This window comes from Pseudophryne corroboree, unplaced genomic scaffold (genome assembly GCF_028390025.1).
Source record: "Pseudophryne corroboree isolate aPseCor3 unplaced genomic scaffold, aPseCor3.hap2 scaffold_1484, whole genome shotgun sequence".
Taxonomy (NCBI): Eukaryota; Metazoa; Chordata; class Amphibia; order Anura; family Myobatrachidae; genus Pseudophryne; species Pseudophryne corroboree.
Window position 1 is genome coordinate 30,096 of NW_026968114.1, and position 21,143 is coordinate 51,238.

The 21,143-nt window shown below is 48.8% G+C and overlaps 1 protein-coding gene across 1 annotated transcript in view; it reads right to left on the reverse strand.

Annotated features, from left to right (window-relative positions):
* LOC134998289 (zinc finger protein ZFP2-like) overlaps positions 1–8,822 on the reverse strand; it is a 34,453-nt gene extending 25,631 nt beyond the window's left edge. Inside the window, exons 1-3 of the mRNA XM_063951349.1 lie at positions 8,750–8,822; positions 8,534–8,631; positions 7,690–8,377 (exon numbers count right to left, since the gene is read on the reverse strand). Coding sequence (XP_063807419.1) covers positions 7,690–8,377; positions 8,534–8,631; positions 8,750–8,783 — 820 coding nt within the window. The 5' untranslated portion in view covers positions 8,784–8,822. The remainder of the gene's footprint in view (positions 1–7,689; positions 8,378–8,533; positions 8,632–8,749) is intronic.
* Between the last annotated feature and the right edge of the window lie 12,321 nt (positions 8,823–21,143).

Here is a 21,143-nt window from a genome sequence, read left to right on the forward strand (position 1 = left end):
TACTGCACCTATCCTACCCGCTGCTACCACTACTGCACCTATCCTACCCCCTACTACCACTACTGCACCTATCCTACCCCCTGCTACCACTACTGCACCTATCCTACCCCCTGCTACTACTACTGCACCTATCTTACCCCCTACCACTACTGCACCTATCCTACCCCCTGCTACCACTACTGCACCTATCCTACCCCCTGCTACCACTACTGCACCTATCCTTCCCCCTGCTACCACTACTGCACCTATCCTACCCGCTGCTACCACTACTGCACCTATCCTACCCCCTACTACCACTACTGCACCTATCCTACCCCCTGCTACCACTACTGCACCTATCCTACCCCCTACTACCACTACTGCACCTATCCTACCCCCTACCACTACTGCACCTATCCTACCCCCTGCTACCACTACTGCACCTATCCTACCCCCTGCTACCACTACTGCACCTATCCTACCCCCTGCTACCACTACTGCACCCATCCTGCCCCCTGCTACCACTACTGCACCTATCCTACCCCCTGCTACCACTACTGCACCCATCCTACCCCCTACCACTGCTGCACCTATCTTACCCTCTGCTACCATTACTGCACCTATCTTACCCCCCTGCTACCACTACTGCACCTATCCTACCCCCTGCTACCACTACTGCACCTATCCTTCCCCCTGCTACCACTACTGCACCCATCCTGCCCCCTGCTACCATTACTGCACCTATCCTACCCCCTGCTACCAGTACTGCACCTATCCTACCCCCTGCTACCATTACTGCACCTATCCTACCCCCTACCACTACTGCACCCATCCTGCTACCACCACTACTGCCCCTATCCTTCCACCTGCTACCACTACTGCACCCATCCTGCCCCCTGCTACCACAACTGCTGCACCCAACCTGCCCCCTACCACTGCTGCACCTATCTTACCCCCTGCTACCATTACTGCACCCATCCTGCCCCCTGCTACCACAACTGCTGCACCCAACCTGCCCCCTACCACTGCTGCACCTATCTTACCCTCTGCTACCATTACTACACCCATCCTGCCCCCTGCTACCACTACTGCACCCATCCTGCCCCCTGCTACCACCACTACTGCTCCCATCCTGCCTCTTACCATTACTGCACCCATCCTGCCCTCTGTTAGCACCACTACAGCACCTATCTTACACCCTGGTACCACTACTGCACCTATCCTACCCCCTGGTACCACTACTGCACCCATCCTGCCCCCTGCTACCACTACTGCACCTATCCTACCCCCTGCTACCACTACTGCACCTATCCTGCCCCTTTCCATTACTGCACTCATCCTGCTACCACCACTACTGCACCTATCTTACCCCCTGGTACCACTACTGCACCTATCCTACCCCCTGGTACCACTACTGCACCCATCCTGCCCCCTACCACTGCTGCACCTATCCTACCCCCTGCTACCACTACTGCACCTATCCTACCCCCTACCACTGCTGCACCTATCCTACCCCCTGCTACCACTACTGCACCTATCCTACCCCCTGCTACCACTGCTGCACCTATCCTACCCCCTGCTACCACTACTGCACCTATCCTACCTCCTACCACTACTGCACCTATCCTTCCCCCTACCACTACTGCACCTATCTTACCCCCTGCTACCACTACTGCACCTATCCTTCCCCCTACCACTACTGCACCTATCCTACCCCCTGCTACTACTACTGCACCTATCTTACCCCCTGCTACCACTACTGCACCTATCCTACCCCCTACCACTACTGCACCTATCCTACCCCCTGCTACTACTACTGCACCTATCTTACCCCCTGCCACCACTACTGCACCTATCTTACCCCCTGCTACCACTACTACACCTATCCTACCCCCTGCTACCACTACTGCACCTATCTTACCCCCTACTGCACCTATCCTACCCCTGCTACCACTACTGCACCTATCTTACCCCCTACTGCACCTATCCTACCCCTGCTACCACTACTGCACCTATCCTACCCCCTGCTACCACTACTGCACCTATCCTACCCCCTGCTACTACTACTGCACCTATCTTACCCCCTGCTACCACTACTGCACCTATCCTACCCCCTACCACTACTGCACCTATCCTACCCCCTGCTACTACTACTGCACCTATCTTACCCCCTGCTACCACTACTGCACCTATCCTACCCCCTACCACTACTGCACCTATCCTACCCCCTGCTACTACTACTGCACCTATCTTACCCCCTACTACCACTACTGCACCTATCCTACCCCCTGCTACCACTACTGCACCTATCCTACCCCCTGCTACCACTACTGCACCTATCCTACCCCCTGCTACCACTACTGCACCTGTCCTTCCCCCTGCTACCACTACTGCACCTATCCTACCCCCTGCTACCACTACTGCACCTGTCCTACCCCCTGCTACCACTACTGCACCTATCCTACCCCCTGCTACCAGTACTGCACCTATCCTACCCCCTGCTACCACTACTGCACCTATCCTACCCCCTGCTACCACTACTGCACCCATCCTACCCCCTACCACTGCTGCACCTATCTTACCCTCTGCTACCATTACTGCACCTATCTTACCCCCCTGCTACCACTACTGCACCTATCCTACCCCCTGCTACCACTACTGCACCTATCCTTCCCCCTGCTACCACTACTGCACCCATCCTGCCCCCTGCTACCATTACTGCACCTATCCTACCCCCTGCTACCAGTACTGCACCTATCCTACCCCCTGCTACCATTACTGCACCTATCCTACCCCCTACCACTACTGCACCCATCCTGCTACCACCACTACTGCCCCTATCCTTCCACCTGCTACCACTACTGCACCCATCCTGCCCCCTGCTACCACAACTGCTGCACCCAACCTGCCCCCTACCACTGCTGCACCTATCTTACCCCCTGCTACCATTACTGCACCCATCCTGCCCCCTGCTACCACAACTGCTGCACCCAACCTGCCCCCTACCACTGCTGCACCTATCTTACCCTCTGCTGCCATTACTACACCCATCCTGCCCCCTGCTACCACTACTGCACCCATCCTGCCCCCTGCTACCACCACTACTGCTCCCATCCTGCCTCTTACCATTACTGCACCCATCCTGCCCTCTGTTAGCACCACTACAGCACCTATCTTACACCCTGGTACCACTACTGCACCTATCCTACCCCCTGGTACCACTACTGCACCCATCCTGCCCCCTGCTACCACTACTGCACCTATCCTACCCCCTGCTACCACTACTGCACCTATCCTGCCCCTTTCCATTACTGCACCCATCCTGCTACCACCACTACTGCACCTATCTTACCCCCTGGTACCACTACTGCACCTATCCTACCCCCTGGTACCACTACTGCACCCATCCTGCCCCCTACCACTACTGCACCTATCCTACCCCCTGCTACCACTACTGCACCTATCCTACCCCCTACCACTGCTGCACCTATCCTACCCCCTGCTACCACTACTGCACCTATCCTACCCCCTGCTACCACTGCTGCACCTATCCTACCCCCTGCTACCACTACTGCACCTATCCTACCTCCTACCACTACTGCACCTATCCTTCCCCCTACCACTACTGCACCTATCTTACCCCCTGCTACCACTACTGCACCTATCCTTCCCCCTACCACTACTGCACCTATCCTACCCCCTGCTACTACTACTGCACCTATCTTACCCCCTGCTACCACTACTGCACCTATCCTACCCCCTACCACTACTGCACCTATCCTACCCCCTGCTACTACTACTGCACCTATCTTACCCCCTGCTACCACTACTGCACCTATCTTACCCCCTGCTACCACTACTACACCTATCCTACCCCCTGCTACCACTACTGCACCTATCTTACCCCCTACTGCACCTATCCTACCCCTGCTACCACTACTGCACCTTTCTTACCCCCTACTGCACCTATCCTACCCCTGCTACCACTACTGCACCTATCCTACCCCCTGCTACCACTACTGCACCTATCCTACCCCCTGCTACTACTACTGCACCTATCTTACCCCCTGCTACCACTACTGCACCTATCCTACCCCCTACCACTACTGCACCTATCCTACCCCCTACTACCACTACTGCACCTATCTTACCCCCTGCTACCACTACTGCACCTATCCTACCCCCTGCTACTACTACTGCACCTATCTTACCCCCTGCTACCACTACTGCACCTATCCTACCCCCTACCACTACTGCACCTATCCTACCCCCTGCTACTACTACTGCACCTATCTTACCCCCTACTACCACTACTGCACCTATCCTACCCCCTGCTACCACTACTGCACCTATCCTACCCCCTGCTACCACTACTGCACCTATCCTACCCCCTGCTACCACTACTGCACCTGTCCTTCCCCCTGCTACCACTACTGCACCTATCCTACCCCCTGCTACCACTACTGCACCTGTCCTACCCCCTGCTACCACTACTGCACCTATCCTACCCCCTGCTACCAGTACTGCACCTATCCTACCCCCTGCTACCACTACTGCACCTATCCTACCCGCTGCTACCACTACTGCACCTATCCTACCCCCTGCTACCAGTACTGCACCTATCCTACCCCCTGCTACCACTACTGCACCTATCCTACCCCCTACCACTACTGCACCTATCCTACCCCCTGCTACCACTACTGCACCTATCCTACCCCCTGCTACCACTACTGCACCTGTCCTTCCCCCTGCTACCACTACTGCACCTATCCTTCCCCCTGCTACCACTACTGGACCTATCCTACCCCCTACCACTACTGCACCTATCCTACCCCCTGCTACCACTACTGCACCCATCCTGCCCCCTGCTACCACTACTGCACCCATCCTGCCCCCTGCTACCACCACTGCACCTATCCTACCCCCTGCTACCACTACTGCACCTATCCTACCCCCTGCTACCACTACTGCACCTATCCTACATAATACCACTACTGCACCCATCCTGCTACCACTTCACTTATCCTACCTCCTACCACTACTGCACCCATCCTGCTACCAGTACTGCACCTATCCTACCACCTTCCACCTCTACTGCACCCATTCTACCCCACATACCCACACAGTGCCCATTATAAACACCCCCATACCCACATAGTGCTCATTATTCACACCCCCATAGTGACCATCATCTGCACACCCCTATACCACACAGTGCCTATTATACACCCCCCACAGCTCTCAGAACACTCTATACCCACACAGTACTCATTATACACACTTACAATGCTCATAGCACCCTCTATACCCACACACCTGCACAGTGGCCATCATACGCACAACCCATACCCACACAGTGCTCATTATACACCCCAACCCTGGCACACACAGCGCCTAGTATATGGGTACTCAATACCCACAGTGCCCAGGATACATCCCCCCATACACAGTGACCAGCATACATAAAATCCAATATCCACACACAGTGCTCAGCATAGACACAATTGCCACACCCACACAATGCTCAGCATACACACAAACAATCCCCAAACCAAAGCAGTGCCCAGCATACTCACCAACCCCATACTCAAACAGTGCCCAGCATACTCACCAACCCCATACTCAAACAGTGCCCAGCATACTCACCAACCCCATACTCAAACAGTGCCCAGCATACTCACCAACCCCATACTCAAACAGTGCCCAGCATACGCACACACCTCGTGTTATAGCGGTAGGGCTTCAAGAAGGACACGGAGAAGCTGATCTTAAAAGTTGACGGGGAGCAGGAAGCACCAAATCCTGGGTACTGATGCCTCCCTACCCCTAACACTGCCTACAGCACTACCTGCACCTAACCCCCTACTTGCCTCCCAATACTGCCATAACTGCTATCAACCATGTTGGGTGGTTCAATGCTATGTGGAGAGGCATAAGGGGAGCTCAAAAGCATACATTGCTATGGGACCCAGAAACTGTGAAGTAGGACCCCAATTTTTTAAAGTGAGGGGTCCCCGGGACCCACAATTTTTCCTGCTCGGCGCGATCACTGTATGCAGTTTCACACACACCCATAAAACGGCCAGTTTCCGCCCAGAAACACCCACTTCCTGTCAATCACATTACGATTGCCAGAACGAAGAAAATTCCTCGTAATGCCGTGAGTAAAATACCTAACTGCATAGCAAATTTACTTGGCGCAGTCGCACTGCGGACATTGCGCATGCGCGTTAGCGATTGATCGCTCCGTTGCGAAAAAAAATCAATGAGCGATCAACTCGGAATGACCACCATTGTTTCTTTTTTAGATGGAACCATGGGTCGTGCACGTGATGTGACTGGCAAAGGGGAGCCATTGGTTTTGGCCGAGACCATGGCAATAGCCTGGAGGAGGTGGCGGCATTTGTTTGTTGGTGATCCCTCGTAGACAGTGAGTAGTATCAATCTACAGAGGAAGAAGCATGGACACCAAGAATCTCAGCGGCGGAACAGTGGGCGAAATCAGGATCACAGGCATTTAAGGCGCCCAGCAACCACCAATCGTTCCAAACGCATCAGGAACTGCACCAAAAAAACAATGCCGGACCCAGCCAAACAGTCCCACAGTCCCAGATCTGGTGAATTGGAGGGCCACGTTAGATGTGGTGGCACGTCAGACTGGTGCTCTAAAAACCAATCCAAGCCTTTCGGCCACTGTTCCACCGCTGAGAGCACACCTAAAGTTTAACACTAATGAGATAGCTATTTTTATGGTAATTATTTTGAGCAATAGAGTAGGACCTGCAGTGTAGTGGGGTCCCTTGTCGGGGGCTGCAGGCTTAAATGCATTGAGCAATACATGAACTAAAACTCCACTGTTTATTATTGTTAGTTAAAATAGTGAGTGCAAGACACATTTATGTATGTAGTAAGGCTACTGGGAGACCTTAGATTGAGCAATATTGGATCTGACCATTACATTCCCTAAAGTCATAACCTCAGAACTGCACAGAGCAGGAACTATTATTCACAAGTAATTAGGAATGTGTTCATCATGAACAAGTCCACAATTACTGTCTGAAGGTTACACAATTATTTCAAGTCTACACAATTGATATTTGAGGATAAAGCCTTTAACAGAAAACACCCCTGAAGAAGTCACTATTGATGAAACGCGTTGGTGACATGCAATTTGGATTTAGAGTGAAATGGAGTGGATAAGAACGAGCCCGCCCATGCAAGGGTGAGAACAAGTGCAAAACGCTTGTCTTATGATTATACAGATATGTACTTGTGATAAGCTTTTAATCTGTTTTACTTGAAGTTCTAGATTCAAATTTCATTTTATTTCTGAATCTTATATGAATTGTATTTGGTGAGCTCAGGTCTACTGTATAGCAGGAAATATTTCATACCTGCATCATCTAACAAAATGCATATAAATTAGGCACTCCACAAAAAACAATACTAATTATATTATATACATACATACATACATATATACACATTTATATATAATCACTAATAATAAACTTCTGCTTGTTACTTTTAATAACATTATAATAAGTGTGTAATAACTCTCTACATGTGATATTTGTCATGGATAGCCTTGTGTTAGAAACACCCAACTGAGAACAAGGCTGATGGCGGAGGAGGGTGTAGGATAAGAGATTGCTGTAGTGACTGAGCAATGAGAATATGTGACTTCTGTAATAAGTGTTTATTACTCACCTGTGCTGATATCTGTAGGGATCTCCTCCTCCTTACACTGCTGATCACCCCTCACATACGTCTCTTCTTCTCCCTTCATATCTTCTGCCTTTATATCAGTCACATACGTCTCTTCTTCTCCCTTCATATCTTCTGCCTTCATATCAGTCACATATGTCTCTTCTTCTCCCTCTATATCTTCTGCCTTTATATCAGTCACATACGTCTCTTCTTCTCCCTCTATATCTTCTGCCTTTATATCAGTCACATACGTCTCTTCTTCTCCTTCTATATCTTCTGCCTTTATATCAGTCACATACGTCTCTTCTTCTCCCTCTATATCTTCTGCCTTTATATCAGTCACATACGTCTCTTCTTCTCCCTCTATATCTTCTGCCTTCATATCAGTCACATACGTCTCTTCTTCTCCCTCTATATCTTCTGCCTTCATATCAGTCACATACGTCTCTTCTTCTCCCTCTGTATCTTCTTCCTTCATATCAGTCACATACGTCTCTTCTTCTCCCTCTATATCTTCTGCCTTCATATCAGTCACATACGTCTCTTCTTCTGCCTCTATATCTTCTGCCTTCATATCAGTCACATACGTCTCTTCTTCTCCCTCTATATATTCTGCCTTTATATCAATCACATACTTCTCTTCTTCTCCCTCTTTATCTTCTGTTTTAATATCAGACAAACGTTCTTCCTAAATAACCAAAAAATAATACAATGGCATTTGCATAGTGTTAGATTAAACTGAGGTGAAACAGTATAATATCAGTGTATAAGACACACAGCTTCTCTACACATTATATAGTGACAGTCACTTTGGTATATTGGGGAGATCCTAAATACCACCTACCTGATCCTCCTGTGGGATCCTGTGATTCTCCTCTGTACAATCCTGGGAATACAGAGGACGGGGACATCTCTCTGGGGTATCTCTGTTACTGGGCCCATCTGTAGGAGACACACAAAGACTGAGAACAGTGTATATATGTGATTATCAGATGATGTTTGTATATAGGGGCCCCCATAGCTGCTCTCCCCTGTACAATACATGACAGTCTCCTCTTACCCAGTGATGTGAGGGGCCGGTGATTCTCCATCATCACGTCCTTGTACAGACCCCTGTGTTCCTCTATATACTCCTCCTCCTGCATGGAGACATAGACAGTGACATCCTGACACCTTATACACACACAGTGATACAGTCATCCCCCAGACACATTCCCCCGGTGTTACTGTATAATGCCCCATTTCCACCAATCACCTCTCCAGTCATCACCCAGACACGTCCCCTGGTGTTACTGTATAATGCCCCATTACCAGCAGTCACCTCTACAGTCATCACCCAGACACATCCCCTGGTGTTACTGTATAATGTCCCATTACTAGCAGTCACCTCTCCAGTCATCACCCAGACACATCCCCTGGTGTTACTGTATAATGCCCCATTCCCAGCAGTCACCTCTCCAGTCATCACCCACGCACGTCCCCTGGTGTTACTGTATAATGCGCCATTCCCAGCAGTCACCTCTCCAGTCATCACCCACGCACGTCCCCTGGTGTCACTGTGTAATGTCAAGGGGTCAGCTTGCTGGGGGTCGCTTGCGTGGAATTTAATAAGTGTGGAATTAAGAAGTGTGTTATCCGAACAGTTAAAAAAACAGCTGAACAAACATTGAGCACCATCAAGGAAAGGTAACTTACTTAAACAACTTATTCCTACACCACTTAACCCAAAATTATCTCACAAACGACCACAGCATGTTCATCAAACTACTGTTTCTTATTTCAATTCATGGAATTCTCACCAAATGTAACATTTTTACACTCACCCTAAAACTCACCCCTCTGTGCACATTACAGCTTCTATTCTCCACTCCCCTCTTCTAACCACTCATGAGATTTATACTTACTTCTCTGCAAGTACTATGACAACCACAATTGGCCACCAGAATAAACATTCGCAAACATCCACCAATATTTATCTCACTCTTCTGCTTTTATTATCTGGTGCCATATCACCAAATCCAGGCCCCAACCACCTGTCCCTCTCACACTCAGCTATCTCAAAACAACATAGAACTCCATCTAACCTCATAAATATCACGAGTCTCCCATCCCCTTCCAAGTCACTAAAATGTGGCTTATGGAATGCACGCTCTGTTTGTAACATATTACCATCCATCCATGACCTCTTCATATCTCACAACTTTTATCTGCTGGCTATAACAGAAACATGGCTCACACAATCAGACACGGCCTCCCCTGTCCACTTCACACACACCCCCAGGCCTGGTAATAGTAAAGGTGGTGGGGTTGGAATCTTACTGTCCCAATTTTTCACATACACTACCTTAAGTTCCATCAATCGCATTCACATCATTTGAAGTTCACTCTATCAGGATCCTCCCCCCCCCCCCCCTCCCCTTCTCTCTGCATGTTGCAGCTATCTATCGCCCTCCTGGGCAACCCAAAGAACAATTTCTAGAAGATTTTTCTGCCTGGCTTCCACACATATTATCCTCTGACATCTCCACCATCATTATGGGCGATTTCAATATAGCTCTTGACAGTCCACAATCTGTTCATGCCTCCAAACTCCTCTCTCTAACCTCCTCTCTTGGCCTCACCCAATGGTCTGAGTCCTCTACTCACTTGGAGGGCCACTGCATTGATCTTGTGTTCACCAGGCTCTGCTCAGTTTCTGAATTCATTAACACTCCTTTCCCTCTCTCTGATCACAACCTGATAACCTTCACAATCTCTTCTATTACTCTAAATTCTATGACACTAAAACCTAGCAAGCCTCCTCTAACCCGCAGAAATACTAACAATATACATTTTCAACAACTTTCCACTTCTCTGCAACAACTGCGCTCACCAATCTCTACATTTACCACACCTGACACTGCTGTATCCCACCTGCACAAGACCCTAGAGAGTGCCCTTGATGAAGTGGCTCCAGTTACCCATCACACTCCACGTAGGCTTAGATGCCAACCATGGCACTCTAAATCAACAAGACACCTACAAAAACTGTCACGTAAAGTAGAACGTCAGTGGCGTAAATCTCAGAATCCAAGTGACTTCCTCACATATAAGACCACCTACCACTCCTATCATCAGGCCCTGGACACTGCCAAACAAACATATTTCCAATCTCTCATCTCTTCTCATGCCACCAACCCCGTGACTTTAATACATTTTTTTTTTTTTTTAAATCAAGTACTTTTTTTATTTGGTTTTTTGACATTTATACATAACTCAAAACAAACATCAGCATTCTATTGACTGTAACAATTGCCATCAATAAAATTATATATGTTAAAGTTCAACATGTAGTGTGCGTCAATTATATTCACTTAGGGTTTCTTATCAAACGATATCTGTGTAAAGAAGGACTAGGTGTCCAGTGTCGGTCTGGCCAGCCTTGTGCTGCACCAGCGGTCCCACTTCTCTGTAAATTGAGAGGAGGAACCCCTTATCTTATACATATATCTCTCGTGTCGTATTACTGAATTTACTAATGCCCTCCACTGCTCCACCCTAGGCATGTCAGCTGAGAACCAAACCCTGGCAATGACAACCCTCGCCAGCGTAGTAAGACACAGGACATACCTGTACATTACCACAGAGTGTGTTTCCTCAAGATCTAATCCAAACAGGCATAGGCCGGGGTCTAACACGGGGAGGGATGGGGCAGTCATGGTTATATCACCCCATACCTTACACCAGAAAAGGGAAATTGCAGGGCAGTCCCATAACAAATGCCAGAATCCGGCATCGGTCTCCCGGCATCTGGGGCAGCAAGCGTTATCTCTAAGACCAGCCTTCTGCATAGTGACAGGAGTTCGATACACCCTGTGCAGAATGTAAAAAAAGACTTGTTTATATCGTATACATGGCGTAGTATATTTAATGGAGCCCAGGATCTGGATCCACTGCTACTGGGATAGAGGTCCCAAATCAGTCTCCCATTTGATGCGAAGTGTATTCAAATGATCATGACCATATTTGTTATTCAAAGCAGTATATATGACAGATATTTTTCCCCTTCGACTAAGAGAAGTGAGCAACGACTTAACGGGTGAATCTGCAATTGGAGGTGGGCCGTGAGGAAACTGGGTCTGCACAGCATGTCTAAGTTGAAAGTACCGAAACAAGGCAGTATTAGGTATATCAAATTCGAGTTTCAATTGCTGAAAAGACTTGAGCACTCCATCTTGGTAGAGTTGTTTTAGAGATATTACACCCTTAGTTATCCAAATATTATCTGGAGATATCTTGTACAGCTCTGAATAGGTACTATTAAACCATAGCGGAGTATTGGCATCTTGCCCCTCCCAATCATATAGAGTATGTGCATAGCGCCAGATTAGCAAGGCTTGGCGTAACAAGGGAGGCAAACCAGAAGCCGCACGGCCAGAAAGAAGGAGTTGAAGAGGAGAAAAGGAGAAAGCAGGAGAGCACCTCGCCCGCTCAGCCAGAAGACCCCCCATTGTTGGATCCAAGGAATCTCCAGTCCATTCACCAAGCTGGGACATTTGTGCTGCTACGTAATATAGTCTCAAATTGGGAAGACTCGCACCCCCCGAGAGTTGTGGTCTACTCAGCGTTTTAATAGAGACTCTTGCTGGTTTATTACCCCATATAAATGAGGACATAACGCCCTCAATTACAGTGAAGACTTTTTTCGGGAGGTAGACCGGAGAGTTATGTAGGGCATATAGGAACTTTGGCTGCATTATCATTTTGAATAAATTAACCCGACCCAGGATAGACAGTGGTAGCTTTTTCCAGCTATGAGCCCTTTCTTTAAATAACATCGTAATGGGGTCGATATTTTGGGCCACATAGCTACGTGCCATAGGGGTGATCCAGATACCCAAGTATTTAAACCGCAGCGTCCACTGCAAGGGGTACGCCCCCCGGGTATTTTCAGGGAGAAAACCAGACAAGGGAAAAATATGCGATTTATCCCAGTTGATCAGTAAACCAGAAAATACTCCAAATTCCTCCACTACCCGCAGCAAAGCCTGCAAGGAGTCCTCAGAGTCCTGCAAGAAAAGGAGCATATCGTCTGCATACAGGGCCACAACATCCACATGATCCCCAACCTTAATACCCCTAATCTCGTCATTAGATCGCAGCAAGGCGGCCAACGGTTCCACGGCAATAGCGAACAGCGCAGGGGATAGGGGGCAACCCTGTCGAGTGCCCCTCTCCAACGCAAACATCTCCGACGTGAAACCATTGGCCGTCACACGGGCCACAGGCAAAAAATACAATAACTGGAGAAATTTAATAAAACGAGGGCCAAAAGCAAACTTCTCCAGTACCCCCCACAAATATGTCCACTCCACTGAGTCGAATGCTTTGGCTGCATCTAGAGACACCACCACCGCATCCAACTCCCCCAGATCACGCCTCTGCAGATGACAAAACAGTCTACGTAAATTTTGGGCAGTTGATTTACCTGGCATAAATCCCGTCTGGTCCGGGTGAATGATTGTTGTAATAACTAAGTTCAATCTAGATGCCAAGATCTTTGCTAGTATCTTGACATCCGTATTGAGGAGGGAAATAGGTCTGTAAGATTCGGGGCGTAGGGGGTCTTTCCCCGGTTTCAGCAAGACAATTATATTTGCCTCAGCCATAGAGCGAGGGAGAGTCCCGCCCTCCAACAATAGGTCAAATAATTGTAAAAGATAGGGGGCAAAAAAGCTGCTAAATTTCTTATAGACTTCACCCGGAAGTCCATCACAACCCGGTGCCTTAGACGCTGGGAGGGACAGGATCGCAGCGTTCACCTCCTCCAGAGTAATTGGTGCATCTAGAGCCCCAGAGTCTTCCCGGGACAGACGGGGCAAATCCAACCGAGCCAAATAGTCCCTCAATTGATCATTGGAGTAAGTGGCTCGGGATGTATATAGCGAGGAATAGTAACTACGAAATGTCTCAGACACCGCCGAGCCAGAGTAACACATTTGGTTGTCAGAGTTCCTCACGCATTGAATCATTGTTCTAGTAGATTCTGACCGAGCCAGAAAAGCTAAATAACTGCCATTCATCTCCGCCTGAAAATAGTGTGCATGTCCCGCAAAAAGGAGTCTACGCCTGGACTTCTCAAATAAGCAATCGGACCACTCTCCTTGCGCGTCTCGCCACAACAGTTCATCAGAACGTAAATGGTTAGCTATATATTGGGATTCCAATTGCTGACATAGGGCCTCCAGTCTTATTTCCTCCTTTTTACTAGATAATTTAACCTCAGATATTCGTTTTATAAAGGAGCCCCGCTGGAACGCTTTGAAAGCGTCATGTTTGACCGCCAGTTCGGTGCAAGACAGATTACAAACCTGGAACCCCTCCCAGGCATCCACCAAATCCGCACCCTCCCCTATTAAGGTTAACCAGAAGGGATTAAGTTTCCACATTTTTGCACCGCGCTCCCAACCAACACTAACTGTAAGTGATACAGGAGAGTGATCCGATATACCCCTAGGAAGATAGTCCACCGCCAACACATCAGGGGACAAGTCAGGAGAAATCAAGATCAAATCAATGCGAGAGAAGGCATGGTAGGTAGCGGAGTGGCAGGAGAACTGAGTAGCCGTGGGATTGCGACTCCTCCATACATCCACCAACCCCAGTTCCCCCACCAGTCGTGCAAATGGAGTAGGGGATACAGAAGGGGAGGGAGAAGCAACCGACTCTCTCCATCTGTCCAGGGCATGATCCATCACATTGTTAAAATCCCCCAAGCATATCACTGGGGTAGCAGGGGATTGGGCTAGAAATCGGGCAGCATGACGCAGAACCTCATTGTTATATGGCGGGGGAACATAGACAGCCAAAATGTGGAATAGTCTACGATTAATATGTGCGCGCAAGAAGACGTATCTGCCATATTGATCTGTTTCACAGACGTCTAGGTGAAATTGTATAGATTTTCTAATTAGTACAGAGACACCCCTAGCGCTACCTGAGAAAGTGGAGTGGTAAACATGACTAATCCAGGGTTTCTTAAGTGCCAACACCCTACTTCCAAACAAATGGGTTTCAGAAAGACAAATTATGTCTGCCTGGTATTTTTTAACCTGAGTCAAGATCAACGATCTCTTAATCTTTTCGTTCAAACCCCTGACGTTCCAGCTGAGCAGACGAAGCCCCTTAGAAACAGCAGACATAGAAAGTAGGTGAGAAAAGGGTGGCAGGATATAAAAGAGAGACAAATATCAGAGCCCGGGTCGCAGAGCAGTGCAGGCCGTGAATAGGGACACCCAGTCCCCCCATGTCCCTGGAAACAGAGGAAATCAAAGCAATATCGTTCGCAAACATCGCAGCATAACAGAGCGCACACATAAGCAAAAATTGATGGCATGAAAAAAAACAAACTAACCCCCCCCCACACCCACCCTGTATCACCTTGGAAACTTAAGGTATACCTGGATCCCATAACTCCCACCAAATTAACTAAACTAAGGGATAGGGGCCTAACCAAGAACCCAAAGTAAAGCCCCTACACTATCTTCGGCATAGGCTCTCCACAGAATACCGATAGAAGTAGTGCCCTAACCCTGAAAAAACATATCTAGCAGCGTACCCCAACATAAAAAAAAAAAAAAAAAAAGGGGGAAAACACGAGAACCAACATCGATATTAGGCTGCCCGACATTGCCCCATCAAAGCATTGCATATGAACCACAGTGTGACTATCATAATAAGAAAAATATGAGACAATTAGGCTTAGCATTAAGAGAGCAATAAATCAACAATTGTGCAGTAACACGTCATCAAGGAGGGTGAGGCTGTCGTTCCAGCCATGCAGCAGCATCTTGAGGAGTTGAAAAAAAGTGAGTGGTGTTAGCGGACACCACTCGCAGCCTGGCCGGAAACAGCATAGAGTACTGTATATTACGATCACGGAGCTGACGTTTGATATGCAGAAACTGTGATCTACTCTTTTGCACCTCCAGAGCAAAATCGGGGAAAACGGATATATTATGTCCATCCAGTTGGAGAGGGCCCTGCGTCCGGGCCAGACGGAGTATAGCGTCACGGTCCTTAAAATGTAGGAAACGGGCAATAAATGTTCTAGACGGAGCCCCGGGTGGCGGCATCCTAGGCGGGAGTCTGTGTGCTCTTTCCACTGCAAATTGAGAGGTAAATGCTTCCCTGCCCAATACACCAATAAGCCAAGTTTCCAGAAATAATTCCGGGGAGGTGCCTTCCGCTCTTTCAGGGAGCCCAACAAAACGAATGTTGTTGCGCCGCAGTCTCCCCTCTATATCGGAAATTTTAGCCTGCATAGATACCATCTGGGTAGACAGGTCGGCCACTTTCGTCTGTAGGGGTGACGTATTATCTTCCAGAGTCGATATCCGATGTTCAGTTTCACCCACTCTTTCCCGGATTTTCTGTAGATCTTGTCTAAGCAGAGAGACGTCCGCCTGCACCTGCCCAATTCTGTCTGTGACCCTCTGTTCAGACGCAGAGATGGCCTGTAGTATTTGCTGGGTAGAGTGAACTTGCTCAGCGGGATCGGAGGCGGCAACCTCTGTCGCAGGCGAGGATGGGTCAGTGTCACCCTGCTTTGTCGAATGAGAGGGCTGCGACCTAGCATATTTCTCTAGTTTCGCAGCGGCGTTAGCCGCGTTATGACCTCCTTTCACCATTGCAGCACTGGGCGCGGAGTCAGGATATTACAGCAAAAAAGTCTCCAATCAGTATGGGGTCAGCACAGGGGGCCGCCTGGGTCAGGCAGATATGATAAACAATAATATAGCAGAGCAGAGTATGCTTATGGGCACACTGCAGAGTATTCTGTGTACAAGGAGTATTCCTGCATGGAAGCTGATTTATGGGCACAAGTGTGGCTATTGCAGAGATGCAGGAAGCGTTCACAGAGAGTATTCTCCCTTTCTCCTTTTTTCACCTCTCCCTTCTCTGCAGCTATATGTATTTCTTAGTATATGTGGGGAGGAACCACACACAGGGAATCTCTCTGTATATATCTATTAAGCCCAGGAGGGAGAGAGAGGGGCAGCCCCAGCCGCAGCTCACTCCGCCGCACGGCACCTCAGGACGGAGAGGATATCAGGTGCAGGGAGAAGAATGTGAGCCTGCAAGATGGCGGTTTTCGCGGGCTTTCCTGCCCGCACTCACCCGTCCGCAGCACCTCCGCGGGATTCCAGGCAAGTGCTGCCGCGATATGCCCGCCAGTCAGAGCCTCCCCTGTCTCGGTCCCCCGGCCGGAGGATCAAAGCAAGTCCGCCGCTACAAGCGCCGTCACGTGCCGTCTCGCAGAGAAGCAGGGAGCCAGGGCGGCACGCCGGAGGTGTTAGATGCAGGGAGCCGCGCTGCACACCGGACCAGTGCGGGTATGTAGAGGGGCAGTACAACTTCTTGTGCCAGCTGGCAGGTCACAGGAGCCACGGGTTAGGGGATAAACGGATTGTTAGACAGGATTTTTATGGAGAGCTAAATCTTCCCACTGCTACTCCATGCCTGTCCAAGCCACGCCCCGACTTTAATACATTTAAATCACTTCTTTACCCTCCCACACCTCCCCCACTAGCTACTATCAGTGCACAAGAACTTGCTTCCTACTTCAAGGATAAGAGTGATAAAATCCGAGATGAAATGGTATGCTCTTCCTCAGCCAGTGACCTGCTCAATTCCCTACCTGAACCCTCTGGCACTTTCTCTTCATTTGATCCCACAAGTGAAGATGAAGTATCAACACTCTTTCCATCCTCCTACTCCACTACCTCTCCTCTTGATCCTATACCCTCACAAGTCAGTAAAACTTTGTCTCCTGTGCTTATCCCAACCTTAACTAAAATCTGTAATCTCTCTCTCTACTGGTATCTTTCCTTCTCTGTTTAAGCATGCAGTGATTACTCCCATTACTAAACAAACACAACTCTGACCCAAACACACTCTCTAACTACCGTCCCATTTCTCAGCTACCATGTCCCTCCAAGCTACTTGAGAGACTTGCCTACATTCGCCTCACACACTTTCTTAACTCCCACAATTTATTGGACCCACTTCAGTCAGGCTTTCATGCCCAACACTTCACAGAGACTGCACTGACCAAAGTAGTGAATGATCCAGTCACTGCTAGATCGAAAGCCCATTACACACTACTCATTCTTCTAGATCTCTCTGCTGCTTTTGACACTACCACTGTCTTCTCATACAAACACTACAATCCCTAGGTCTTCAGGACACAGCCCTCTCCTGGTTCTCATCTAATCGCTCTTTCAGTGTTCACTTCTCTGATTCTATCTTTTCTTCTCTACCTCAATCAGTTTGAGTACTGCAAGGCTCAGTCTTGGGTCCTCTGTTGTTCTCAATCTATACCTCATCTCATCGCTGGGTGATCATATCATACTACCCATTAAGAACCTAGCAATCTGATGGACCATTATGCAACAGGTAGCATCTATCCTTGTGTATCAATGCCTATTCCCCCATAGATTGTAAGCTTGCGAGCAGGGCCTTCCTACCTCTATGTCTGTCTGTTTTTACCCAGTTTTGTTCTATTACTGTTGTTCTAATTGCAAAGTGCAACAGAATATGCTGCGCTATACAAGAAGCTGCTAATAAATAATAAATACAACACAGGCCGCTCCCCCTGTATACTATGACAGCACAGAAAGCTACCCCTGTATATTATGACAACACATGCTGCTCCCCCTGTACACTATGACAGCCCAGGAAGCTACCCCTGTATATTATGACAACACAGGCCACTCCTTCTGTATATTATGACAATACAGGCCGCTCCCTCTATATACTATGACAGCACAGGAAGCTACCCCTGTATACTATGACAATACAGGCCGCTCCCCCTATATACTATGACAACACAGGAAGCTACCCCTGTATAATATGACAACACAGGAAGCTACCCCTGTATATTATGACAGCACAGGTTGCTACCCCTGTATATTATGACAACACAGGCCACTCCTTCTGTATAGAAAGAAAATACATTCCGATCACCCTATATAATAATAGTAACGAGACACCACAGGCCCCTCTGCTTGTATATTATGACAACACAGGCCACTCCCCCTGTATACTATGACAGTACAGGATGCGACCCCTGTATTATTACAACACAGACCACTCTTCCTGTATAGAAAGACAATACATGTCGTTCACCCTATATAATAATAGTAACAAGACACCACAGGCCACTTCCCCTGTATAAAAGGGAAACACAGGCTGCTCCCCCTGTATAGTAGGATGTCATCATCCACTACCCCTGTATAGGAGGATGCCCCATGTCGCTCCCCCTGTAGAGTAGGACAACACATGCCACTCTCCTGTATTTTAATACAGCTCCCCTGAATATTAATACAACACCTGTAATGTCCCGCAGAATTACAGTAACGGGGGGTCTGCGCCACCTGTATCACGGTAACGGCGGGATGTGCGCCCTCTGTATTACGGTAACGGCAGGGACTGCGCCACCTGTATTACGGTAACGGCGGGGTCTGCTCCCCCTGTATTACGGTAACGGTGGGGTCTGCGCCATCTGTATTACGGTAATGGTGGGGTCTACACCACCTGTATTACGGTAGCGGAGGGGTCTGCCCCACCTGTATTACGGTAACGGCGGGGTCTGTGCCACCTGTATTACGGTAACGGTGGAGACTGCGCCACCTGTATTACGGTAATGGCGGAGTCTGCGCCACCTGTATCACGGTAACGGTGGGGCCTGCTCCACCTATATTACGGTAATGACGGGTTTTTCACCACATTTATTACGGTAACGGTGGAGTCTGCGCCAGCTGTATAACGGTAACGGCATTGGGTATTACGGTAACGACGGGGTCTGCGCCACCTGTATTACGGTAACAGCGGGGTCTGCGCCACCTGTATTACGGTAACGGCGGGGTCTTCTCCACCTGTATTCCGGTAACGGCGGGATTTGCGCCACCTGTATCACGGTAACGGTGGGGTCTGCACCACATGTATTACGGTAACGGAGGGGTGTGCGCCCCCTGTATTACCGTAACGGCAGGGTCTGCGCCACATGTATTACGGTAATGGCGGGGTCTGCGCCACCTGTATTACCGTAACGGCAGTGTCTGCGCCACATGTATTACGGTAACGGCGAGGTCTGCGCCACCTGTATTCCGGTAACGGCGGGGTCTGCCCCACCTGTATTACGGTAACAGCGGGGTCTGCGCCACCTGTATTACAGTAACGGCGGGGTCTGCGCCCCCTGTATTACGGTAACGGTGGGGTCTGCGCCACATGTATTACGGTAACGGCGGGGTCTGCGCCACCTGTATTACAGTAATAGGACACTAGAGTGTCAGCCACCTGTACAGGGATAATGCAGCACCAGAGGCTGCTCCAGCTGCACTATAACAAGGCACCAGAGGCTGCTCTCCCTGTAGTACAGAACCTGACACCAGAGCTGCTCAGCCTATAGAATAATAATAATAATATCATTACCTGCTGCCAGACACAGCAATGGCTGCTCTCTGCTCCTGCTGCCTTGTGGGAATGATAGAAGGAAGGCGGAGCTCAGACCAGGGGAAAATGGCCGCCGCTCCTGACGTCACTGCACGGCCAGGGAACCAATTGCTGCTGCCGGACTGGTCTACAAGAAAATGGCCGCCGGCCTCCTCCACTGAGGACATGTGTTGTAATTGTCATTACAAAGTACGGAACTGTGGGTGGGTGGAGGAGGGGAGGGTCCAGTAACCAGGTAGCAGCCGTTGCCAATCATGCCCTACTTCCGGTCTGTGCGTTCCGACTTACTTCCTTACTGTGCGTTCCACATACAGGAAGTGAGTTTTCATCGACTGCTGCAGCCTCCCAGTGTCCGTAGAGATCAGGTAATTGCGTCTTACTATACAGGGGGAGCAGTCTGTGGTGTCCTGTTATTATTATTATACAGGGGGAGCAGCCTGTGCTGTCCTATTATTATTAATATACAGGAAGAGGAGCCTGTGGTGTCCAGTTAGTATTATACAGGGGGAGAAGCCTGTAGTGTCCTGTTGTTGTTATTATTATTATTTTATTATTATTATACAGGAGAAGCAGCCTGTGGTGTCCAGTTATAATTATTATACAGGGGGAGCAGACTGTGGTGTTCTGTCATTATTATTATACAGGGGGAGCAGCCTGTGGTGTCCAGTTATTATTATTTTTTACAGGAGGAGTAGCCTGTGGTGTATTATTATTATTTATATTATTATTATTATTATACAGGAGGAGCATCCTGTGGTGTCCTGTTGTTATTATTTTTATTATTATTTTACAGAGTGAGCAGCCTGTGGTATCCTCTTATTATTAATATTATACAGGAAGAGCAGCCTGTGGTATCCTGTTATTATGATTAAGGAGAAGCAGCCTGTGATGTCCTGTTGTTATGGTTATACAGGAGGAGTAGCATTTGGTGTCCTGTTATTATTATACAGGGTGAGCAG